The sequence below is a fragment of the Barbus barbus genome (genome assembly GCF_936440315.1).
Source record: "Barbus barbus genome assembly, chromosome: 13".
Taxonomy (NCBI): Eukaryota; Metazoa; Chordata; class Actinopteri; order Cypriniformes; family Cyprinidae; genus Barbus; species Barbus barbus.
In genome coordinates this window covers 25,032,761-25,059,655 of record NC_136741.1, presented here as the reverse complement: position 1 = coordinate 25,059,655, position 26,895 = coordinate 25,032,761, and the positions used below count along the sequence as shown (strand labels likewise).

The 26,895-nt window shown below is 38.1% G+C and overlaps 1 protein-coding gene across 1 annotated transcript in view; it reads left to right on the top strand.

Annotated features, from left to right (window-relative positions):
- Positions 1–24,928, top strand: part of pdzrn3b (PDZ domain containing RING finger 3b) — a 90,234-nt gene extending 65,306 nt beyond the window's left edge. Inside the window, exons 4-10 of the mRNA XM_079432621.1 lie at positions 17,570–17,823; positions 18,727–18,814; positions 20,668–20,766; positions 20,913–20,975; positions 21,060–21,161; positions 21,257–21,373; positions 22,624–24,928. Of these exons, the coding sequence (XP_079288747.1) occupies positions 17,570–17,823; positions 18,727–18,814; positions 20,668–20,766; positions 20,913–20,975; positions 21,060–21,161; positions 21,257–21,373; positions 22,624–24,159 (2,259 nt within the window). The 3' untranslated portion in view covers positions 24,160–24,928. The remainder of the gene's footprint in view (positions 1–17,569; positions 17,824–18,726; positions 18,815–20,667; positions 20,767–20,912; positions 20,976–21,059; positions 21,162–21,256; positions 21,374–22,623) is intronic.
- The last annotated feature ends 1,967 nt before the right edge of the window (positions 24,929–26,895 follow it).

Sequence of the window (26,895 nt, the reverse complement as noted above, 5' to 3'; positions counted from 1 at the left end):
CGGGTGCCAGTCAAAAGTCTGGCAGCCGGACAGCCGAATTTTGAACCATCTGGAGTCGATTTATATTTGATTGACTTATTCCCATAAAAAGGGAATTACAATAATACAATAATCACACACACATATACATATATAATGTATATGTATGTGTGTGTGTGTATATGTATCAGCAACATGAAATTCAGTCTGAAATGAATGCAAGTACCTCCTTAGATTGGATTCAAAGTGTTGTTTTTAACAAAGAATTCATGCGACTGAGATCTCCTCAGCCCCCTGTTGTGGCTGTTAAAACATCAACAGAGACAACTGTTAAACCGGTCCAATGGGGCCACAGCGAGACATCTGGAGGAGCAGGCGATGAATATGAATGTTTGCATCAGAGCTTAGACCCTGAGCAGGAGGACACTGCTCTCCCAGTGCCGGTGTTGTCTTAATTAAAGTGGGGATGATGTAGCCGCCACCCCCCCTCCTGTCAGCTCACCTCCTCTCTGGCCCTTCCTCCACCTCCCATGTGGCTCGTGACACCCCAAGAAACATCATTATCTGTGACTTGGGCTGCTTCTTTTGTTTGGCTCAGGCAACAGGAGTCCTACTTTCACTAATGGCCATTTTTATCTTTTTCTTTCATCTTTTTCTTTATTTTTCTTTCTTTCTTATTTTTCCAGAATTTAAAGATCAGTAGTCTGGAAAAAAATTAGTTCCCCAGGAAAGGAGGCAAGATACACTGTTGGCACAACAACAAATAATTACCATGACAAATATATTTACAACATATTAATTTGTACATAGCTGTGTGGTCAGCAGATTAGAATAATGATTAATAAAGAAGCTTTGTTGGCATTAAAGCTATTAAATTCTGAATATGTTGAAATTTGCATCTTAATGTAGCACTGAGAATAAAAGAAGTGAAGTAAAATTACTAAATGTGTGAAGTAAAAGTAGTTTAACAATCTAAAATATTAAAATATTTAACCTAAATAATTTGTTTTACCTATTTAACTTTATTATTATATTAAATATGTAAAGATTTTTTTAAATATCAAAGTTATAAAATAAAAATAACATTTATTCATTTAGCAGACACTTTTATCCAAAGCGACTTACAATTGGCAAATACAACATGCAATTCATCATAAAGAGCAAATAAACACAGGGAATGCTCGTAATACAGTTTCAGATATAAAAAAAGAGGGATTAAGGAAAAGTGTATTAAAAACAAGAGTATATTAAAAAATTTATAAAAAATTTTTTAAAATAAAATATTATTACTTTTATTGGCATTCTTCTTATTATCATTGTTATTCTATGTGAGTGTGTGCAAGTGTTTGTAAAGTTTAAATGTATGAGAGTCGTGCCTGTATTGTAATCTTCAGGCTGGAGGTGAGATCAGTTAGAGTCTGTAAATCTCTTCGATCATTTCAGCCTTAAGCAGGTCAGAGGCTAATCCATACACACATGCACTCTCCTATCAATACCTCTAGGGACCGAAGATAGAAACATGAAGATGATGAAAAGAATGAAAGATGTCCAAATTATGATACCATGTCTTCAAATAAACCATACCCTCATCATCTCCTCGGCATGATGCTTCTTGCAGTCCTTTGTTTTCTCCAGGAGATTTGACACCATCATTTGATCTCAAACGTTCAGGTCTGTCAATCATTTCAAAAGCAGAGATGCCGGGAAGGGATTATGCTTCCATAGAGGACATCAGGACTGTCCAGGAATGATGTGAACATTGGGAATTATCCTATAGAGCCAGACTGGGAAACGGCAGGAAACTGGGACAGTTATATATCATATGGAAACATCTGGTCAGAGGAAATCCCTCCTCTGCCGCCAGATTAAAATGTAAACATGCATACAAATACACTTCATTTCTCATCATAGCCTTTCTCACAGAGGCTGGTAGGAAAGGATGGTCCATGCCAACTACCTTCCTGTGCTGCTCCCTGATGGCACATTCCCGGTCAATGAGATGATAGCTCACACAGGGCAGAGGCAGTTTAAACAAACGTCTGAAATAATATTTTCTCATGATAACCCTGAATATACAACAAGACAAGCCATTCACATTCCTCTGATATCTTTGGAGTGCAAAACGTGTTTATGAAAATACAGAGACGTGTATGGAATGTTGACAGACATTCAGCTGTCATGCCACAAAGAAATAACACACCGTACTCTATATTTTCAGATGGGCATTTGAAATCCTCATTCGATATCATCTCCTTTTGTGTAGTTGACATGTATGTTGTATTACCACTAGAGATGCATGATACATTGGCCAATGATACTCACTCAAAAATGAAAATTGTCATTAATTACTCACCCTCATGTTGTTCCAAACCTCTGAGACCTTTGTTCATCTTTGGAACACAAATTAAGATATTTTTGATGAAATCCAAGAGCTTTCTGACCCTGCATAGACGGCAAGGGATCTACCACTTTCAAGGCCCAGGAACATAGTAGAGACATTGTTAAAATAGTCATACATCAAAAAATAATATAATATATATTTAGTTATTTTTGACTGATTTGTATTTTTAAATGTGTATGTGATAAAAGGCACACACTGGCAGCAGTCATTAATTTCTGAGGTAAAATTATTCTAGTTGTTTCACTTAATGCAAGTGAGTCTTTACAATGGTTGAGTAAGAGTGCCTACTAGCAACCTGTTGTACAGCGATTTGCAAAATGCCCCATTAGTTTATGAAATTATATCATAGTTCCCCTTGCATGAATAAGAAACACTGCTCCAGCATGGTTCGACATCCTTCTAATTGGCACTTATGTTTGGTTGGCTAAGTGGCACCACAGTGGTGGACATGGCCAATGCCAGGTCTGCACTGCCCTATTGTCAGCTATGGTGCCGTAAAGGGCAACTCACGCATTAGAGGGAAACCAAGAGCAAAGTGTCATTTTGCATCAGTCACCTCGGCCTGATCCATGAGGCGAAAAAAGCAACGTTCGGTCTGTAGATTTGTTTGCTTGGCTGTCTACTTATTAGTAGAGAAAAAGCCCCAATGATTGCCCTGATTATTCTTTTGTCATTTTGCATGCTATATACCAAAGGTCAGCGAATTAAAGACAAAACTGAATGTTATTGGTTTTAGAATTCTTTCAAATTCAATTATCCTTCAATATTAGTGGAGAAAAGAAAACATATTTTGTTGCAATAACAATTATTTGAATGACGTGTCACAAATTATTGCAATTTGCATAATTATCAGACCCCATTCAGCAGTCACTGCTGTTGGTATAATGCTTTTGTGTTTACACATCAGGTGGAACGAGTAATGAATTCATCTTCAGCAGACTGAAATGCACCCACAATGAACACACAGCAGCACTGTAGGACAGCCCCCTAATGAATATGCAATAAGGTTGTGCTTAATATGCATGAGTGGGTGTGCATAAGTAGTAGAGGGTTGCCGGTGTAAGCAGACAGATCCAGAGAGGGGGACTGGCTCAGACCTTCATGCACATACTCATACTGAATGATAGTTCATGCTGCAGAGCTTGTGTGAAGCTTTCAGAAGAAAGAAAGTGAGAAACACTGAAGAAGGAGGAGGAAGAGAAAAGGCAAGGTGTATGGTGAAGAGGGCAGCCACATGTGAAGGAGCGAGAAAGAGACAGACAGAGGGAGGGAGCACACTGAGTTCCTACTCTCCTCCAAGAGTAAGACTAGATGGTGTGATCTGTCCATGATGGGGTGCAGAGTTTGTACTCTACAGAAGCCTCAAGAGCAATACAAACTCCTGTATGAAGTATGCCAGGTAACTGATCTCTTTTTTTTTTTTTCTTATTTCTTTGGAAGGTGTGTGTGCGCGCGTGAGTGTGTGAGTGCGTGTGAGCGCGTGAGTGTATGTGTGTGTAAAATTGAGGTTGGGATATCTTATATTGAGTTTGACAGATTTTACAGGGTTGGATAGATCTCAGTCCCTCTTCTCTCATTAGAACAGCTAACTTTTCCATTCTGATGCTGTCATTGTTGTGTATTTACAGCTAACCGTGTATTTGGCATGGCTAGATATTTAGTTTGTTGTTAATGTATTTGATGTAATACATTCTGAATCTAGACTGGTGGTTTGTAAAAAGTGAATTATTGAGATGGAAAATTCTATTTTGATATTCAGAAATAATGCATTTGGAGTTTTAATACATGCAAAAGTGTAAAAATTGTGGTTAAAGTACCTTTTTTATACCTTTGAAAATGAATCTATCTATCATATTTGTGTATGTATATGTTGTATTTATGCATTTATATATACATTAGTATTTTATAATAGTATGTGCTTTGGTTTATTTATTTCTCTGTTTAACAGATATTTTTGGTTATAGCCATCAGATATTTCTGATCTTATGCCCTGTCATGTAGCATGTACTATATGAACAATGTCCTTGTGAGCAGTATGTATAGTCAGCTCTTTTGTCAGACATTGTTGTCAGCTCTGATTTAATTTCCTGTGGGTTTTGTGATCCTGATGCTTACGGCTTTGGGATGTCTGACACAATATCGCTGGGAGGCTGTAGATGAAAGCCAGTAGGGGGCCTCTGAGAACACGGCCAGAAACATGCTTGCACGTATATTTATGCAAATATGCATGTAAACACATTATCACAGATATCGACAGTTGTTAACATAAATTATCCATTAATTGTTCTAGTGTTGGGGCTTTTTGTTGATTTGACTTACACAAACTAAAAGATGCTAATTTATTCAATTCCTGATAAAAGGAATCGCTATTTCTTGGCATGAATGCTTCTGGAAAGATTGTACGACCACATTGTTAGCCCTTCCTCACCTACTAAGGGATGCATACTTCATGTGGTAGGGTGTGGAGGGTGCTTTCAGTAAACCTAATGAGTGGCCACTTCGTCTGCTCCTTTCACTATATTCCATAGCGGCCGTTTCTCTCCATTAGCCGTTGATGGCAGTGCAGTCGCTATTGTGAAACACTGCGCTTTGATCGTACAGACTGTGTGAAAGCGGGACTAAAAGCTTTTTATCCCTTCTATATATCTGTGTATTTGTGTGTGCACTACTACAGTAAATGGTCTCTGTTTGTTAACAACCCAACAGCCGATGTTGGGTTTCAAAGGAAGCATCAGCCTTTTCAAATCAATCCCTGTTGGAAAAAAAAACTGAATGAAACACGAAAAGAGACAAAGACATATTGGCCCATCATATGAGCTCTTTATCCAACCCACTCCTCAGTCCAACAGCATCTGTCATGATGCTGTCAATTACTATTGATTGGCAGGCTGTTAGGGAAGGGAACCTTGCTGGTTTATCTAACAGCGTGCTTATTTTGCCAGTTATTCGAAGCTGTGTCATTGAATGCCTAAGAAGAGATTTGGCAGACAAAGAAACTCATCCATGTTGAACATCAAATGGCATTCATCACACCTCGCGTGATTTTCATGTCAATCGAGAAGCTTTGAAATTGCTGTTTTCTGTGGGGATTGCAGAAGATGCAGCTGTTTGCACCATTTTTGTGTGGGGTAATACATCATAGAGAGACACCATTCATCTGTGCTGAATGAGACAATGTGACATTGCCAAAATTAGACATGAGCAGTTGACTTTTACCAATAAAACAAGTTTTAAACAGAGCACTTTCAGAAGAGAAAAGAATGTGTTTTTCATTCCTAACACTTCATTCCTTATGTTTAAATGTTTAATAACTGTTATGCAAAACTAATTTTCAGTTTTATATATATATGTATATGTGTATATATATATTAGGGCTGTATACCTTGGAGAACCTGGCGATACGATACATACCTCGATACACAGGTCACGATTCGATACGTACCTCGATACAGAGCTGTCTCGATACGATTTGATACAATGTGACACGATTCGATACGATTCAATAAAAATACATGGGCCAGAGCCAATTAGTTAATGCTGAACACATTTACTCAACAAACAGAACTCTGCATTTTTCTTCAATTTATTGAAGACAAAAGTGCATTATAACAAAGTGCATTTTGCTTAAATATTTGTAACTTTAAGTGCTCTGATTAATTGTACACAAATTGTATTAATCTGGAAATGACCACAAGTCAACATTTAACTTTCCAAGGGTACAGTCTGAGCTCACACAAGCACAAAATCTTCTTCTTATTATTCTTAACTTCTTATTAAATCTTCTTATAATTCTTTTTTTGTGACACCATGTACTGCCATAACATATTTCACTATGAAATCACTTAAATGCTACATCTTGCTTTAACATTTTCCATGAGTTTTTTTGAAACTCGCGGGCGCCGCTGCGCCCCCTAATGGCTGGGCGGAGTATCGATACTAAGGGCTAGAATATCGATACTGTATCTGTTTTTATTATATCGGTATGTATCTAAGAATCGATATTTTGAGCACACCCCTAATATATATGTGTATGTGTATATGTGTGTGTATATATATATATATGTGTGTGATTGTACTTAATATTAATAAAAATATTAAATATTTATTAATGCTATTTTTTATGATGTTGTAGTTATACAAAGTTGTATTGCAGTCTAAATTACAACTTATTAATTAACTTTAGTTTTTTTTAGATCAGTTTCTTATTTGGAAATTACAACATATTTCAAAAGTGTGCTTTTTTCAGACATGGAAAGGCCATGAAAATGTTCATAGACAATATATTTATATGATTTGTACTTAATTCTAATAAATACTTTGGTTAAAAATTACTCTTTTAGAGTGTAATTACCATTTAAATTATTTTTGCGGTTTCCAATATATATATATATATATATATATATATATATATATATATATATATATATTTTAAACAACTGGAAAGTCAAGCCAAGACATAGAAATTGTTCAGAAAATGCAGCAACCACAAACAGAATGACGTCATTAAATTGTATCATGTATATATTCTGTATGTTATTGTATTGTATATTATTATATGATGTATTATATCTGTGTTAATAGATAGTATTATAAAATCATCAGTCATGATGGAAAAGTATTTTGTTCATGTATAGCACAGATTTAAATACCACAGACAGATAATGGAGTCTTTGTGATGTCCGATCGGTCCGGCTCACACAGACAGTAGGTGCCTGGAGAAGTATGCGGCAGACGGGGTTGTTGTTTCATGGGGGTAATGTTCAGAGTGCTTTTGGCTGGCGTCGGGGTCACTCACAATTAAGGCCTGTGAGTGGCGGCAGGATGTCGCAGGGCTTTAATGAATATAGTGAAAGACTCGTTTGAAGTGTGAAAGTGATCTGTTGACTCATCCTTTCCCAGGCGCCCGCTTACCCATGTGTCCAGCTGGACCCCGCTGACCTCTTTAAAGCATGTGCGTAAACACGTGTGTTGCAATTGCAATATGGAATTGCGTTATTACAATGGATTGATTATTGGTCTTGGGGATTTACAGCTGAAACTGATGCATTATTGGAAAGATCTGGAGGTCTGTCGGAATGCGTATGGTTCATTGGATGGCATATACAGGGGATCAGGCTTCCGACCGGCCTGTCCCTAGATAATACACACAGATCCTCTTCATTAGGGTGTCTGGCATTACCTCTACCCCATCTCTCTTTCTCTTTCTGTCCCTCTCTCTCTTTTAGAGCTCCCCAGAGACTGACTGATACAGAGAGATGCCTCCTCCTCCTCACATAAACTCACCTAGAGAGGTTCATGGGCACAAAGAAATGTTTTCACAAGCCCATGTGCTGCAGGACACAATGCTTATAACTCTAGAAGTAAAATATGAAATTAGTGCATTTAATCATGCTATTTGACTTTTGATATCATAGGACCAACTTAATTGATATGGTTAATATCCTTACGTTTTTATCTATATGTGGCTACATGTGACTTTTCACAGCACATGTGGATATATGTGAATCATGTGAATTAATTCAAAATAGTAATTTCATCAGAGTCATTTATTTGTGACTCAGATGACAGTGGTTGCTGTATTTTTATTAGAGGCCAAGCCCCTATTGTATCTGTATGTGTTCTTTCTTCTTCTTCTCCTCCTTCTTCTTCTTCCCCAATTGGGGTCTATGGCAGCCCTATGAACGGAACATAGGAAAATGATGAAAATTGGCACACTTGTAGTGATGGCCATGAACAGTGATCTGACCAACTTTAGGGTCTCTAGGACCAACTCTATAGCGCCACCTGCAGTTCAAAGATTCTACATTAAAATGGTCATAGCTCTTGAACCCCTTGTTCTAGAAAAATAAAACTTAGTACACCTAATGCTGATCACATTCAATAGCTTACATTAAGACTCCACGCATTACAGTAGCGGCCAATTTGAAAAGTATAGTATTCTGTCTTTTTGCTGCTTCTCCTTCAAAATTGATCCGATTCTTCCCAAAATTGGCTCAGATTATCTTTGGACTGAGCCACACAGAAATCACTGAAGATAATTTTTTAACTACTGGTGAAAAAAAAGTTATGATGTTGTGAACTTAACAAGGTTGACCCAAAATTGGTTCAGAGGCTGTATCTCGGCCAAACTTTGATCAATCAAAACAAAACTTGGTACACTTCAATCTGAGGGTCCATGCCAAAGTTGGGAACAGCGCCACCTATTGGTCGTAAGATACCAAAAATGCACCTTTTCGCATATAACTTTTGAACAGTTTGTCAGAAAATTATCTTGGTGTCTATTGATTCCTTGTGTCATCCCGAATCTGACGATATCAAATCTTCTGTAGCACTGCACTACAGCCCCGAATCGCTGCTTGCAGCTATATTTGTCATTGTTTTTGGCCTTTGTATTATTTTATGTTTCTCCATGGATTGAAGGAACCTGTGATTTGAGTATTTGATGTTCTGGCTTTTTTTGGAAGGAAATTAAATCTTTTATTCAGCAAGGACATAATAAATTGATCAAAAGTGACAGCGAAGACATTTATTATGTTCTAATTCAAAAAAATTTTTTTTTGACATTTCTAAACATCAAAGAATCTTGAAAAAAAAGTATCATAGTTTCCACAAAATATTATGCGGGAAGAAGAAACATTGATCATACGACTGTTTCATGTTGGCACCAAATCAGAATATTAGTACTGTAATAGTAGAATATTATTAATTGTGATCATGTAAAGGCAGTCTTTGTCAGCATAAAATGCAAAAATCCTGCAAAAACCTTTGAATGGTAGTGATTCATTTTATTTTTTTTTAGTGCCAAGCATTCGTTGTGGAAGAGCTGCTTAGCTTCCACTGTGCTTTTGTATTGCATTCTGGCAACATTTGCCAAAATCCTCTGTTTAAAACAGCGGTTCAGCTGGCCTATTGATTTCAATGTAGCAGCCCCATTTAACAAAACCTCTCACAGGAAAAGAGAATTAGTCCCTGTAAAGCTATAGGTCGAGAGAAGGTCATTTTCCCCTTTAGTTAAGATAATTAGAACGGAGAGAGGACGCAGCGAACATGCCTCGCCATCCCAGAGTAAACTTGATCTCTCTCTAACTGTGCTGAACTGTGTGCTTCAAAGCAGGAAAGGTATGCACCATGTGGAGATCTAGTCTCTTTTGTCCCTGATGGGCCCATGTTGGCCGACTGGTGGAGACTGTGTTTGAAAGCTTCGTGGCTCCTAATCTCACTAGAAGTGGCCTGTAATGGCCATGGCGCCTGTCTGCACCTCATGTAAAACCTTCATTTTAATTAGAGTATCAAAACAGTCAGGCTGTTGAAGCACGGACTCAGATTAGCTTTGTGCTGGATGAGTGTTAGCTTAATGCATTTTTGCTAGTATATTTACACACTTTGGCAGTCTTTTCACATTCTTTAATTTGTTTGCAGAAGTGAAATGTCCCCCAATGTTTTATCCAGTATGACAATTATTTAGACTATCTATCTAGATAATAATATAATAATTATATAATAATATTTTTAAATGCTTTTAAATATATATAATATCAATCAGTTGTTTTTTTTATTTATATTGTTTGATCTTAATGATAAACAAATAGCAATAGGCTATAGGGAAGATTTGGTAACACAATACTACATAACATTGATTAAAGTTGCAGTCTGTAAGTTTTGCCTCTTTGTTGCCATCTCTGTTTGAAAACCTGGAATTGCAGCTTTTTGCGGAATTATCTTCCATGCGTGGGGTTGTGAGTCGGCACGGCTCCAGCACAGATGAATCTAATGGTTTGAGGAGTATGTGTGTCAGTCTGTCTTGTGTGGATATTTACTTCGCAATCACAGATTCTAGCCTACGTCTTGGAATATATGGCCCAAATAAGAATTTTCACCGGATATTGCCATCTGAACAAGTAAGTAACAAGTCTGCCACGTTTGTTCTGACCAACTGAGGAAAAAAGCATTACCATAAATCGCGCTACCAATGGTGATTTAAATCTAACGATCGGTTAGCTCATATCATATCAAACCGTGCAAATTATTATTATTGTTATACTTTATTCTCAAATTATTAATGTTAACAACATCAGCATTGCGTGACTAAGTATAGTGTGTATTAGCATGTAGATTTCAATTTATGTACAGTCTAATCTAATTGTCATTCCATTCGAATACAATTTCATATTTAGAAATCATTTTAACCCAAAAAGCAAACTATGCTCCCTTCGAACTGTTTTTTTTTCAAACACAAACTTTGTGTAATCCCAGGCTATCTGTAATCAGAAGCATATTTAAAACTGGAATATAATTTAATTTCATTCACATGTGTTTCATAAACAAATAATTCTTTCTGGATCACAATCCGCCATCAAAAATGATACATTTAATTATTCTAGCTGCTGTGAGAAAAGGCTATAAACGAGCCACCACCTGCAGGATCCTCACATGCGATAGCCTAGTAGCCGGGACAACTTCTTTATGTTTACAGACGTGACGTAATGACTCGTGAGTGCCATGCTCGAATTTCCCGCGAAAACCTACCCGTACCAATCAAATTAGAAAACATTAAGCTAACCGTTGTGAATCGGGCTAAAGTAAGATGATAGTTTTGAACACCGGCTGGTTATGTACTTGCTCAAATATTGATTTCAGATCATTTTTAACCAAAAAAAGTTACAGACTGCAGCTTTAATTAATTCATAAATAAATAAATTATATCATATATATTAAATATATGATGCAATTAATATTCTTATTATTATTATTCCATATTACATTTAAAGTATAATACAAATCTTTATTTTGATCTCAGTATCAATCAACCAATAAGATATTTTCAGATTTACTACAAATATTTTTAATATTTCTGTGTCGTTTAGTTGCATTGCCTTTTCCGAACTGCTTCCACACTCACAATCCTTCTCGCTATCTCACTCTTCCCCTAATTAGTCTTTACTGCGATGTGAAGCAAAAAGAAAACGGTTTGCTGGTTACTGTTGGGAAATCGACTGAGCGCAGTCTAGTTAACTTAATCAGGGGCAGGACCTCCCCACAGCGCCTCCACAGCTGCTTCATGCTGTAGCAGGTGGCCAGCAGCCATTCGGGAGAGATCGCTACCCTCCAGTCTGCAACACTCTCCTCCACTGCCACTGATGGGTAGACAAAGCACAGAACATGACAAAGCCATACACAAAGCGACATGATACAGATGGAATGAGACAAATGGGCAGAAGAAATCCAGACATAACATGTCAATATTGACATGTCATTGACAATGTTATAGACATTGATTTACCGTAGCAAAGTAAAGACATAACTGTTTAAGTTGCTCATAGACCCAGTTCGACAAAACATGTTAAGGTATAGACAAAACATATTGAGCATGAAGAAACATAGTGTCCATTTGCAGCAAAAATGTCCATGTCTGTATAAATATATCCATGTTCATATTCTCAGTGGAGAATATGAATAGATTGTATTGTTTTGTCATTAGCCTCCATAAGTCTGGCGCAGTTGTGATAGACAAACACAGGTGTGCCTGCACGATTTATGGACAGCTTTATTTGCACAGATGCATCAGATTCTTCGCAATTAAAATGAAATAAGACCAGATTAAGTGTCCCAACTGTCTTTGTTTTTCACTCGTGATATAACGTCTGCCATTTGTTCTGTCTAATGATAGGGGTCAACTGTTTTTGCTGTCTGTTTCATAATTACGTGAAAGGAAATAGTAAAAGCAAATCATGCCAGCCTTTATCCATTCTAACCAAAGTGATGACTTGATTATGAATCATTTATATTAATAGACCCATTTCTGAGAAGCTAAACCATTATTAGCATTTCCATCAGAGACTTTTCCACTCCAGAGACTTGTTATTCTTTTAGAATGTGACAAGACAGTTGAACAGCATAAAGTATCGAGTGTATGCATGTTGGGGAGGGTGAATGGTGACATGCTTCCCTGGTGTCCATGCTGAGTCATGAATTAAACATGCTAACAGAGAAGTTTGAACTCTCTAGGCTGGAGCAGTTGGCTGATTTTGAATGCTGATGATGAGCCTGTTATATCTCATTTATATTCAGAATGAACTCTCTTATAGTGGTTAAATAGCGCTTGCTGTGCTGCTCACTTTAAAAAATACTGAGCTGTTGTGTCTGAAAGAACTGCTTTAAACATTCATGGGTGCTAAAGGCTTTATGTGCAAGTGTATGATGACAGCATTGTCAGCATTTCCAGTGGTAGCTTGCCCAGATGGATTTTTATATGGTATGTCATCATTTGTCAAATATATGTTTAGTAACTAATCGGCCTGGAACACGTGACTGGAACAATGAGTGCGTTTGAGGTAAAATGTCAGCAACTTTGCATACATCTCATTTGCCTACATTATATTAAATAAATTTTTTATTTTTTTTTCATTATGCCTATTATAGGGTTGTGGTGATGCTGTAGGTAGGGAAAAACAGTGGGTGTATGGCCAGTCCATATTTTTTATTCTATTTTATTTAGTTTTTATTTTTTTTACATCACTTAATAAAAAATATGTTAGTTGCCATTGCTCTATATCACTACAGCTTACAGTAAAACGGTGTAAGAGTTTCATTTTATGCAAATAGAATAAAATACTTTAATCCTTGGTTGTAACCTCCATAAACACTGAGTGGGACAAATTTTAATATTTTAATTTATTTTTCGATTTTCCTCACCAATGGTATATATTTGGTTACATGTTTCTTACATAAACAGTTTTAACTTAATCTTAGACAAGCACGAACTTACGAGTTATGAAAAAAGCAAAACAACTGTAAAAATGTTTTTTAGAGGCAGTAACTATTAACAGGTGTCCTCTTTAAAAATAATTCACTTGAAATGTGGTTCATGCAAATGCCACGGATACAGATGAATCTGAAGTTCTCACTACTCTTCATTCTCACATACTCTGGATGCTAAAAACTAAACACTTTTTACTGTATTTTTCCTTAGGAATTCACCTCATGTTTACCAGACTAGCTTAGGACCAGGCCCAGACGGAATCTGCAGATTTTTTTCCCCAATGATTTTAGTGGGAATATGAATACTTCTGCTAACATATTAAAGTTAAAGTAAATGAAATATGGCTCAAATTCTGTGTAACTCTAGAGTTCTGTGAGTGCTGGACTTGTTTGGGCCTGGTTATAACCTCAAAAGCTGCTAAGGAAAAAAATAAAAATGCATCTTTTTATTTGGTAGAGTGTGGGAAACTGTACTTTCTTCAAACAGAAAGTGACGGACAACTCATTAATAAAAAATAAAAAAAAGCAAGAAAGCAAGGACAGAGGAAGCTTGAAGGAAGTGATTTAGCCTCCCACTATTGATCCTCTGTGGATAACAGAAGGTCTCATGCTTAAACAGGATTAAGAGCAAGTAAACAGCGGCGTCTTTTAGCAGGCGTCCATGCTTATCAGAGGCATTAGTTTCCCTCTGTTTGCTGCTTAATCCACACTGAGACGGCATGCCGCAGCGTATAAAGGTTGCTGTGTTTCAAGTCAGCCAGAACAGTAAGGAGGTTTCCTGCTTCTGAATGAAATAACACACATACATACACATTGAAAGACCAAATCCATCCCTGCCAAATTGCACCCATTTTTTTCTTCAGGACTGTTATGTTTGGAAGAAAAGAGGAATTAAGTCTCTAGACGGGACTCACACATAGTGAATATTTTCTTTGAGGGATTCTGGGAATAAAGCCTTAAGCTTAAACTTCATCTGTCAAGTTTGAAAGATGCTTGGTTTTTATGTTTTTCTTAAACTCATAATGTTTGGAGTATAAAATATGTGCCTAACTGAAGACAATATATATAATGGGAAAGTCAAGCTTCTGATATTTCTATTGTTGTGTCTCCCAATTTTGACTTTTTATTGAGTTTATTGATATTGACAAGTGGTGTGAAAAAGGTCCGATCTATCTCACATAAGAAAGGATTAACAGGCAGATTTTGCCTTGACTTCTGATAATTCTGATACAAACGAGTTAGAATAATGACTTTAAGGCCTTCAGAGCCATGAAGTTCTTGAAATTATCTATAATGGTCAAGATAGCATACTAACTTGTGATTGAGGTGAATATCACATTAACTACATTGGAAATAGATAGCAGACTTGTTGAAGGCCATAAACCAAGACCCAGATCTAGATTTAGAGCAAGGCTATGTGTTCGTGTGTCACGGTTTTCACAAATCAGCATATTAGAATGATATCTGAAGGATCATGGAACACTGAAGACTGGATTAAAGGCTGCTGAAAATTCAGCGCTGCCATCACATGAATAAATTACATTACCGACAATAGTTGTTTTAAATTAGAATATATATAATATACAAATATTACTATATATTATATATATATATAAATACATAAAGCATTACTGTATACACACTCAATATTTAATTAAAATGTATATTACTGATAATTCTCGCATGGAGTGGATTCCTATTGAAATGACAGAATTTCGCCAAACAATGATAAATGTGACTAGACCTTTAGTGTGAGGTTTCTATATTACAATTGACATTTCATAGTGTGTGTATGAATATTGTTTCTGTTCATTGACTCAGTCAGTAGACATCTAATGGAATAACATGTGTCAGCTGTGAATAGCCGTTCCAGCGGCTCTGTGTTAAACAGAGGGTGAAGAGGCTCAGTTTGCACCGTTCTGCTGTGTGTACTCCTCAGAGAGATGTGTCAGCGGTGAGCTGTGTGAATGGGGGTCTCGTTTCCCCCCCTCCTCCTTGCTGGAGAGGCAGTGAGGCAGAACGTTTCCAGGGTTGAGGCTTTGTCTCGGGGTCATGGGCTACGAGGAGGAGAGGGATTCCTATGCACTTAAGTCCTACTGAGAACCAGAAAGGGATGATTCTACACACAGAAAGGGATGATTGTGTTATTGACCTGGCTGACAGAAAGAGAGAGGAAATTAAAATCTACACAGAGGAAGTAAAGGTAAAAATAAAGAAAAGAAAAAGAACTGTTATCTACAGTAATGGCAAAAATAGTACATTGGTATTTCATGTTTTTTATACATATGTTGTAAAACGGTGATTTTTAGAAACCGTACTACCTCCAGAGTACCATGGTTTTGGACCCTTGCCATGGTAATGCCGTGATTATCTGAAGGACATTTCAGTGTAAATACCATGATTTAAGCAATTAACTTTTGTTCAGTTTTAAATTATATACAGATTTATTTGTTTATTTAATATCACCCTACCCTCTATACAAGGACTTTTGAGTACCATGTACATACCTTGACGATGTCACGATGTTTTGTAAGGACATGTTTTTTGCACATGTAAAATGGTAACACCATGATATTATTAAAGTACCATGGACATATAGTAAAAATAATATAGTACTGCTACTATGTCGTTTTGGACACGCACCATGATTTCTGATGGTAATACTCCGGTACTTTGAAATATACCCTAGTACTACAATTCAATAATTGTGGTAGTGTCATATTATCATCACATAAATACAATGATATATAAATTTTCAAGACCATACTACCTATAATGAATGCACCATGGTTTTACCATCTTATACTGTACCATTAAACTGCAATTGAACATCAATTTGGCAAACATTCTCTAAAAGGCTTCCACAGAGTTCCATTAGAGATGGTGAATCTTTGTTTCGGTTTGAAAGTTACAGAATTTGGATTCATATTGGATGTTCCAATTATCTCTCAGGCAAGGATTAGGTTTAATCCTCTTGGTTACTAACATATTCTCTCTTCAAAGCTGAAGTGCTCTGATCCTGCCTGTTTGGAAATTCGAGAATGGGATCCAGCAGCTTGTGAATTAGACTATGTATATTTCTCACAAGTGATTGATTTATTTATTTATAGTGAAAATATAGAATCCTCAGATAATTTCAGTGGATGCATTTCTAAAAGCTGTTTGAGAGGTTCGATTCTGTGATAAAGGTGTGGAAATATTTGACAAAAAATATGGCATACAACTGAAGAAAATCATCAATGCTGCTCAGAAAATTAATTGCTAAACTATTATTTTCAGTATTTCTATGTAAAAATATGTGTGCACGCATTTGGATGTATTCACTTTGTGTGCACTAATAAGGCGTTTGTGTGTTCTCAAGCATTGCATCACCCAATTTCTTGTGTTTTTTGCATGAATTTCATCACACCCTTACTACTGTAAGCCTGTGTGTGTGTGTGTGTGTGTACGAGCAGGTTTGCATAAGTGGATGTGAATGCCTCAAGCACAGATCCTATCAAAGCTGTCTCTCGTCTAGAAATCAAAAATGAACAAATGGGGAATGCTTTGTTTGTTGAGACGAGCACATGGGGAAAAGCTCTATAAGCTCTGAGATAAGAGAGACGGTTCACCCAAGGTCAAACACCCTGTTAGCAGACACGCAAACAAAAACTGTCATGCTTTTGCATCCTAATGAATGTGTGTTAGCTGTTGGCTTTAGCTTGACATCAGCCTAACCAAAACCTTTTGTAGTGAATATTTCTTTTTTACAAATAATTTTACACAGCAACAATTTGGACATGTGTTCATTTAATTTAATTTAAGCAAGTTATTTATTTTTAGTTATGGTGTTACAGTGCATTTATTTATTGTTACCTCCATATTACTTTTTTGTAAGGGTAGCAACAATTCTGATTTTTGCATGCAGCTCAGACCCCATCTGGCCTTGGTTCTTTGCACTAAAGATTGCTTTGAACCTCTTCTTTTTAATTTCTTTCAGCCCGCATCAGCAGAGCACTGCTCTTGATTGGTGTGTCGTGCTTCGGCCCTGAACCTCACATTAATTTCCTCATGTACAGCGCCCACATCATCTTCCAGGGAGGCCCTCGTCTTCAAATTACTTGGCTAAATACATTTCCCCGGTTCAGTTTGTTTAATGACCCCGATTAATTAGCAAGAGAACGCTTTCTAATTTATGTTGTTGTTTTTCTGAGTCTAGCTTTGACCCCTGAAAGCAGCGAGAGGCACTACAGATGCTTTGTTCTATTGTAATGGTTGTTTTTAATGGTTTGCTCCCTTGGTTTTCAATTTCAATGGATTTGTCATATTGGTGCAGCTTTACAGTTTACAGTGGAGTAGTTTTTGGCTGCTCAGTTGTATGCAAAACTCCTCATGCATTAATGCTAATACCATTTTTAATGTTAGTGTTGTTATGTTTGTGTGTTTCAACAGGTCAATGGAAAGGACTTGTCAAAGGCAACACATGACCAGGCCGTGGAGGCCTTCCGTATGGCTAAAGAGCCAATTATGGTCCAGGTTCTACGCCGGGCTCCCAGGCCCAAACCTACGGGCCCAAGTGGGGAAGCACAGGTAGTGGACATCAGCACCCAGACAGACATCACCTTCCAGCATATCATGGCCCTCAGCAAGCTGCCTACGTCCTCCCCGCCTGTGGATGTGCTTGAGCAGTACCTGCTGCCAGAGGGGTGAGTGACAGCTCCCTGGACCAGTCACAATGCAAATCACAGATTTCAGTTATGATTGACACCTAGCCAGTGCAGATTATGCTGGCAGAGAGAGTAAAACACGTTCTAGCAATTACGTGCCATTGCACATAATTCAAAAGTTGTTCTACCAGACCATCTAAACTTTAATATACTTGTAAAACTAACAATGTTTTGGCCCAAGGCACAAGATGAAATTAAGTTGCTTTCATTTATTTGGATTTGCATTTTCTCCTCTCACAATATCTGTCCTCTCACATCTCACTTCGTGTATCCTCAGGGTTTGTCTCTCACATGTTATTGACAGGAACTTAGTAACCAAGAGAGGAGGATTTAATTATTTTCATAACACACTAAAATTAAGCTTTCTAATATTTCATTTCTGCAGAAGCTTGTTTTTACCTTAAGTCTTATACTTTGTTAAAGAGTTATTAAATACATTATGACTTGCTCTGTACAAGAATAAAAAAAGATCACATATATTTATAAAAATTGGAGTCATATAAATTTATAAAATTGATAGTTGCAGCTCTGAAATTGCTTTTTCATTATATTTTTTTAAATCTGAAGATTATTTCAATTTAATAATAATAATAATAATAATAATTTAAAATATTTCGTATTAAATATTGCTGTCGTTTGTCATATAATTATTCTGTCATCAATAAGAAAAGCACAAATTTGAGTGATTATAAGAGTAAAAAATCTCACACACAGAAGCATATAAGATGTGATCAAATTGGCAGTTCAGCCAAACTGGTAACATTTCATAGAATGTATTAATCAGTCCTCTAAAGCTTGAATACAGCAGTCATTTGTCAAGCACTGTTCCTCTATAATGTTGTTCTTTATGGTATAATATGGTTTTGTTTTCATGTTTTCTAGACACTCTCCTGCTCATGAATACTTTGACCCCAATGATTTCCTAGAGGGCATGCAGCATGAGATAGAAAGAGAAGAGCTGGAATATGAGGTAATGCCACACAGAATCTCTCTCTTTTCTTCTGACTTCTGTCATCCCTGAAACGTGAATTAAAACATGCTGACGCCAGGCCTGATGCAAACTGTCTCCACTGATCTATTGGTGAATTGACCAACCACACCATCCATAACCTCACATAGGCACTGAAGCAATCAGCTGTACTGATATCAAGTAGCCTTTTTAGCCCTGTTCCCTTGAACAGATGCGAGACGAGGATATCATTATTTACTTTTGTCATTGACTTATATCGATGAAAAGAGATAATCGGATGGGTTGGAATTAGACTAGAAGTGGTGTGATGGATCTAAGTGTACAATAAGCATAGACAGATTGTGCTGTAATGATAGTGGTGGGCAGGGAGTCATGAGGGGTCAACAACGAGTCCATAAAGAGATGAAGTTCAGAGACTTATAGCAGCAGATGCTCTGCACGCAGCACTCTCGACGACCTCTCATTGGCCCCTGAGGGCCTCCAGGTGCCGCAGTGGGAGCCCTGCAGACAGAGATCAATGACCAGGATGGGGCCAATCTGAATGCCCAACAACTCCACCACCCTCCTGCCTTGTTTACCTTGATTAATGCTCTCCTTTTCACTTCAAGGACAAAGGAAAGAGAGTTTTAGATGCTGTAAGGTAGAAATGCACTAATATGCAGTGTTTTCTTACCGTAGTGCAATGTTGGCAGACATGTCGTAATCATATTATGTAAGGAACTAACCAGCTTATCAAATACTTCTTCAAGCATAAGCATAAGGTCATAAGCAAATTCACACTCAAAGAAAGGATCAAGGTCTGAGACATTTATGAAAATTACTGCTTGGATCAATCTCATGATAACTGCCAAGCATGTTAGCATTTATATTTCACCCCAACATCAAAGGAAATAATAAGCAATAGTATTTTTCAGTTATATGTAAAAACAGTTGATGTGTATGTTTAGGGTAATTTAGATGTTATACATTTGGACATCATTTTTGTCACAATTAGGCACATTTCCACCACCAGTTCTCTTTACCACAATACAAAACATCATCTCAAATCTCAATACTGTCATGCGAAAAAATGGCAAAAATATATTATTTAATCATGTAGTATTTGTTGTACTGCCTTGAATTTATGCTGATTAAAATAAAAAAGTATCACAGTTTTACAAAAAATATTATCCAGCACAACTGTCTTCAACTAAATATAAGAAATGTTACTTGAGTGCCAAATCAGCATAAAAGAATGATTTCTGAAGTGATACTGAAGACTTAAGATTGCTGAAAATTCAGATTTGCCATCACAGGAATAAATTATATTTTAAAATTGTAAACATAGATTAAAATAGAAAACAGTTATTTTCAAATTGTAATTGTTTTACAATATCACTGTTTAAACAGATCCTAACATTTTAAATAGTATATATATAATATTAAGTACTTCCTTACTTGGACATGTATTCATGATATTCGCCTGTTTATATTGACTAAGATTGATGGCAGAGCATTTGTTGGTTGTTTTAGATTATGCCAGGTTTTTCAGTAAACTGTTTGATTGTTCAATAACAGCTTCATTCGTGGCTTCTGTGATACCAGCCCCGTGAGAGCTGTGATCTCCATATGTATCTTGTAGATTACAGGTGTTGACAAGACCAAATGAGACTCGACTCATGTGTATGTTTGTGGCAGCGTGTAGCTCTGTCGCAGCACTCTTTAATCTGTGAAAATTATTCAAACATGTAGCTCAAGACAACCGATTGTGTACAATGTTATGATTAAGCTGCTGTGTTTGCACTGTTCAGCAAGTCTACTTACAAATGACTTCAGTCAGTGCTGTGCATTAAAATATCACACTCTTCTTTCAGGAAGTGGATTTATACAGAACTAATATCCAGGATAAACTGGGGTTAACTGTGTGCTACAGGACCGATGATGAAGATGAGACTGGGATCTATGTCAGTGAGGTGAGATTTATTATAAAAGTAGCCATTTTTGTGCATGCTAATGTCCGAGGTGTGTTCTTTAAAACCCTTGTGGTTTCAGTTATAATTTACAAGCCATTTAGATTCATTGTGTTTATTGTTGGTCACCAATTTTCCTCATTGTGCAGATTGATCCGAACAGCATTGCTGCAAAAGATGGACGAATTCGAGAGGGAGATCGAATCATCCAGGTTTGCTGCATATCAATGATGTCATTTGTCTTATTCTGTCACATTTAGGCATTTTTCTAAACAAATCTCTATTCCACATCTCAGATCAATGGCATTGAGATTCAGAACTGTGAAGAAGCAGTGGCTCTTTTAACGAGTGAAGAACACCCAAATGTGTGCCTGCTATTGGCTCGACCAGAGATACAGGTGAGAGACCCAAGCCACAATCACACCATTCATGCTGTTCACCTGCTTTGAAGAACAGCTGATAGCTTTTCTCCTTTTTTCACTGGTTGTTTTAGCTGGATGAAGGCTGGATGGATGATGACAGAAACGACTACCTGGATGACCTCCACATGGATATGTTAGAGCAACAACACCATCAGGCTATGCAGTTCACAGCAAGCATGCTCCAGCAGGTACAGCAAATCCATCAGAAAGTCACTCGTGGAGTCGGTCAGGAGGCATATCAGTCAGTCATAGCTCAGCCTGTCATGGCTTGACATCCTACACATCAATCATAAATTCTGTGTCCATCACTGAGCAGGAGGTAAAGCAGTCAAGATGGGACTTTAGTTTAAAAGAAAGCATGACTTGTTGAGGTCCCATTTGCATCTGGTATTAACATCCATTTCAGGTGATCAGATTTGAAGTGGACTGTGCAATGTACATGTGTAAACAGGGTCCAATGCTTCTTGGCATCTAATTGAACCAATTTGGAGGTGGTCAGATCTCATATGGCTGCTCTGAATTTGTAATATAAATGCTAATGTGTTCAGATTCGTCCTAGACGGTATTGAATAATTGCTTATTTATTCATTATGCCAAAGCTAGAAACTTTGCCATCTAGTTTTCAAAAACATCCTCTATGGGCTCATCCACACTAAGCCAGAGCTTTCCCATTCCAATCTTTTTTTTTCCTCATACTAAACACAAATTAAGTATCATCTCAAGGAATATCTGCGTACACACAAAACCACTGAACTCCGACTCAAAATGATGTAGTATTCATGCCAGACCAGTATGTGGCACTGTAATTCTGCCACAGAGATACACTAAAAATGGAGAAGACGACTTGGAGCATGTGCATAAACCTTATGTGCTGTATACAAACCCAACACAACAGCAAGACAACTTTTGCTTTTGTAAATCTAATAGGCTCAGTAGCTTCTGCACCATGAACACAAGCATGTAGTCCGCCATTGTTGTTGCTGTTACGTGATGTAGCAGTGTCTGACTAGGGTGGAGACGTGGGGTGATGACATCATCGTTTTACAAAATATACGGATTGGCTGTACACACAAAAACGCAAGGGTGTAGTTTTCAGATTTATCCACTCCGGAACCTGGCTTCAAGAAATAGCGGTTTCAGGCTCCCAAAACGCTGATACGATACAAAATTTTTACGTATACAGCTTAACGTGTCTCTGTGTCTCAGAGAAACTTTGGGAAAGCCTGTACAAATATCCACCTCCACACCCTTAAACCAATGCACCTACACACGTGAACTTGTGAGCTTGTGAGTGGCTTGCCTCCTAATCTAGTTGTCAAATAAACATAGCATTGTATATTAAGAATATTGTTGACTCCTTGACAAATTGCTATTGTTCCTCTTTTGTAAGTCAGTTGGATATGCTTTTTTTGACATTCACTGACTTATTTTGTTTTAGAAGAAGCACGAGGAGGATGGAGGTACAACAGACACTGCTACGCTGCTCTCCCACCACCATGAGAAGGACAGTGGAGTGGGCCGCACAGACGACAGCACTCGTAACGATGAGAGTTCTGAGCAGGAGAATCTTGCAGATGATCAGACCAGCGCCTCCACCACACTAGGCAGCCGGCGCAGACTCGCCTACAGTCAGGACACCCTAGGCAGTGGTGACCTCCCGTTCAGCAGCGAGTCCTTCATTTCTGCAGACTATGCGGATGCGGATTTCTTGGGTGACTTTCCTTCTGACGAATGCGAGCGGTTTCGTGAGCTTTTGGAGCTCAAGTGCCAGATGCGGAGCACGGGCAGCAGTTGTACCCCAGAGCAGAGCTTGTTCTGGCCAAGTGGCGGCGTAGGTGGTGGACAGGGCAGCGCTGGCGAGGAGGGCGTAGACAAAGAGCTGGAGCTTCTGAATGAGGAGCTCCGCAGCATTGAGCTTGAGTGCCTGAGCATAGTCCGAGCACACCGCATGCAGCAGTTGCGTGAGCAGTGCCGTGAACAGTCCTGGATGCTCCATAACAGCGGCTTCCGCAACTACAACACAAGTGTGGATGCAAGACGGCACGAGCTAGCAGACATCAGCGAACTCCCAGAAAAGTCAGACAAGGACAGCTCAAGCGCGTACAACACAGGCGAAAGTTGTCGTAGCACGCCGCTCACGCTAGAGCTCTCCCCAGACAACTCCTTGCGACGTGGAAATGAAAATCAGGCTGAAGCAGGGGCGAGTAGTGGTACCTCGGGTGCCTGCAGAATTCTCAAACCTCTGCTCTCTCCCGTCCAAGAGGCTTGCAGCCCTAACAGAGGTCTTCCGACCTTGTCAAAAGAGTCAGAGGCTGGAACCCAGCCTGAAATCCGAGAACGCAAAGCTGGTCGCCATGCCCAGCCCCAGTCGCCCTACAAACACGCCCACATCCCAGCCCATGCCCAGCACTACCAGAGCTATATGCAACTGATCCAGCAAAAGTCGGTGGAGTACGCCCAAAGCCAAATGAGCCTAGTCAGCATGTGCCGGGACCCCGTCGCTTCTGCTGACTTGGGACCCAAGATGGAATGGAAAGTGAAGATCCGCAGCGACGGTACGCGTTACATTACCAAGCGGCCTGTCCGGGACAAGCTCCTGAAAGAGCGAGCCCTACGGATCCGAGAGGAGCGCAGCGGGATGACTACAGACGACGATGCCATCAGCGAGATGAAGATGGGACGCTACTGGAGCAAAGAGGAGCGCAAGCAACACGCCGTCCGTGCCAAAGAACAGCGTCAGCGCAGGGAATTTATGAAGCAGAGCCGTATGGACTGTCTGAAGGAGCAAGTGGGCATCACTGAAGACAAGAAGGAGGTCAATATCATTGAACTGAGTCACAAAAAGATGATGAAGAAGCGGAACAAGAAAATCTTTGACAACTGGATGACTATCCAGGAACTGTTGACCCATGGTACAAAGTCCCCCGATGGGACACGAGTGTACAACTCCCTACTGTCAGTGACCACGGTGTAGGCTCTGTAATGTTCTGTATAGGACACTACCGATTGGGGTAGACAATCCTGCCTCGTTCAATGCGGCAACATTTGTAAATAGGAAATATGAATGCCTTGTCTGAAGGAACTTTGACATTTGCCAAGAGAAGGTACAATGAGAGTCTCAAAGATTGAATAGAATGGATTTATACATGTGATGAGAAGGTGTTTTCTTATTTGCTCTGTTCATTTCTATGTTGTGCTTGTGGTTTTGAATATTCTATTAAGTAAATGATGAATGACCAATCGGCCTCTTTACAAGGTTTTGGAAAAAAATACAAAGACCATCAAGCATCACAACCATCAGCATTTTTATTTTCTTTCAAGTAACTAACAGTCAGCAGTATTGTACTTTTTATGCATACATATTGCTTATTAAAGTAACAGATATTTAGCTTAATGGTCATCACACAGATGTTATTATATACTTTTCAGACAGGGTTTTACAACAAAAATAAATTTGCTTTACAGAATTTAAAGAAAAGGTGCTGTTTTTCCCTGAAGTTCATATTTCACACAGCTACTGTTACATTAGACATGCATCAAAGTGCAGCCATTTATTGAAATCTAAATCTGTTTGTATTATTGTTGATATTAATGTCTGTTGTAAACAAAAAACCTTTTGTATAGGTCTCCATTGTATTACAGCAAGATAATACAGTTTAACAAGTCATTAGCTAGAAACGCAATTTGATGTCTTGTAAAATGAGAGAAATAATAAATTATTGTTTTATATTTGATGAGCTTTCAAAATATTGTGGTGAGCTTTTATTTTCAGTACACTTTTACTAACAAGAGGTTTCAGTTTGCAACTGCAGTGGATGGGAATTTCTTCAAACCAATTTAAAAGCACAAAGGGTTCTGCAGGTATGTATCTGTTCCTGTCTAAGTCTGTTAGGGGTTGTGGGTGGATAGTGTCCACACTTCAGTGACCACTCGACCTCAGGGCCACTGACCCAGCCAGGCCCCTGTTTCTGCTTATCTATCCCCAGCTGTGTGTAGCTCTGAAACATAGAGCTCAGGTCAGTGAACCGACCTTTATCTCATTACAATCACACTGAAAGGTCTGCAATGCCACAGCTGCAATAAACGACGCAGCCAGCTGCATGCAGAAAAGACTTCTGTTCCCAGCACACACACTAGCACAGTATTATTCTGGCAAACTGCTTTGCATTTGATAACAGAACATCAAATCAAGAGCAAACAAATGATGCTAGAAATTTTTTCTTAGTAATTTTTGCAGTTTGTTTTAACCAACTGTTGTCTATTTTAGTGGTTCACACAGGTTTCTTAGCAGAGTAATCCCAGTTGCAGTTCATCATATGCAGTTCAGCAATATGTGACCCTGGAGCACAAACCAGTCATAAGTAGCACAGGTATATTTGTAACAATAGCCAACAATACATTGTATGGGTCAAAATTATCGATTTTTCTTTTATGCAAAAAATCATTTGAATATTAAGTAAAGATCATGTTCCATGAAGATATTTTGTAAATTTTCTACCGTAAATATATCAAAACTTAATTTTTTATTTTTTTGCACCCTCAAATTCCACATTTTCAAATAGTTGTATCTCTATTTGTTGTATATTGTCCTATCAAACTATACATCAAAAAGCTTATTTATTTAGCTTTCAGATGTATAAATCTCAATTTCACAAAATTGACCCTTATGACTGATTTTGTGGTCCAAGGTCACATATATGTTCTACAAGCTTTGACAACCAGATGGTGTCCAAATAGCCTTTTTTTCCCTCATTTATGTAGCAAATCTTTTTTTTTTCTTTTTTTTTGAAATATTTAGCTTGAAGGGTGTGCAATATTTCTTTAAAATAAATGCCGCTTGGTTTTATATTTTATTATCTAATGACCTTCATACATTTTTAAACATAAGGGTCCAGATATTTTGTGTGGTTTATGTAAATAAGCTTTTTGAGCATTTATCACTGTATGATCTAAAGACTTTTTCAGTACAAATATAACTATTTCACAAAGACCTGTTTAACACCTTGTCACCCCAAAAACGAAATAACCGCATTCATGGGGATATGAAGTAGGCTACCAAAGCTATCTGACACTTTATGTAAAAAATCTGAGAAAAAAAAAAAAAAGCTTTAACATTGTGTAGCTATGTGCAAATGTTAAGGGAATAATTGTTAATAACGGAGGAGAGGTAACATGCTGTCACCCTCCTCCTCTCTGTCTGCTTGTATGTAATTGATTGCTTTTCTGCTTGCCTGAAGGAGGACTGTTGTGTGATTTATGTCCACAGAGATCTCTTCACGCACACTCTTTTAATAGGAGATAACAGCGTTCCATGCAAAGGCAAACAAAAAGAAGCAACAGCAATCAATTCTGAGTTGTTCCTTTTCCGTGCGAGGAAGAGAGGCGAAGTGGAGATTGCTTTGATCACACTCTCAGGTTTATTTTTATATTGGTAATGAATGAAGGTGGTCAGCGTGTGATACGGCTGGCCATCCTCCAGTGTTAGTTTTGGAGCTCCTCTCATTTGTCTAAATGCCACAGCAGAAGAAAAGGAAAAGCTCTAGAGTAAATCGGCTGTTGACCGATAAGACCACTGTTTGCGTCCTTGGCTGTTGTGCAGCTTTGTGAGAGGAAATGGGCTGACAAGGGATGGTTTTATTGTTTAGAATGAGAATGAACTCCAGTGGGCCATCCTTGTAAGAGAAATGGGCAGTAGTGAGCATAGTTTTCA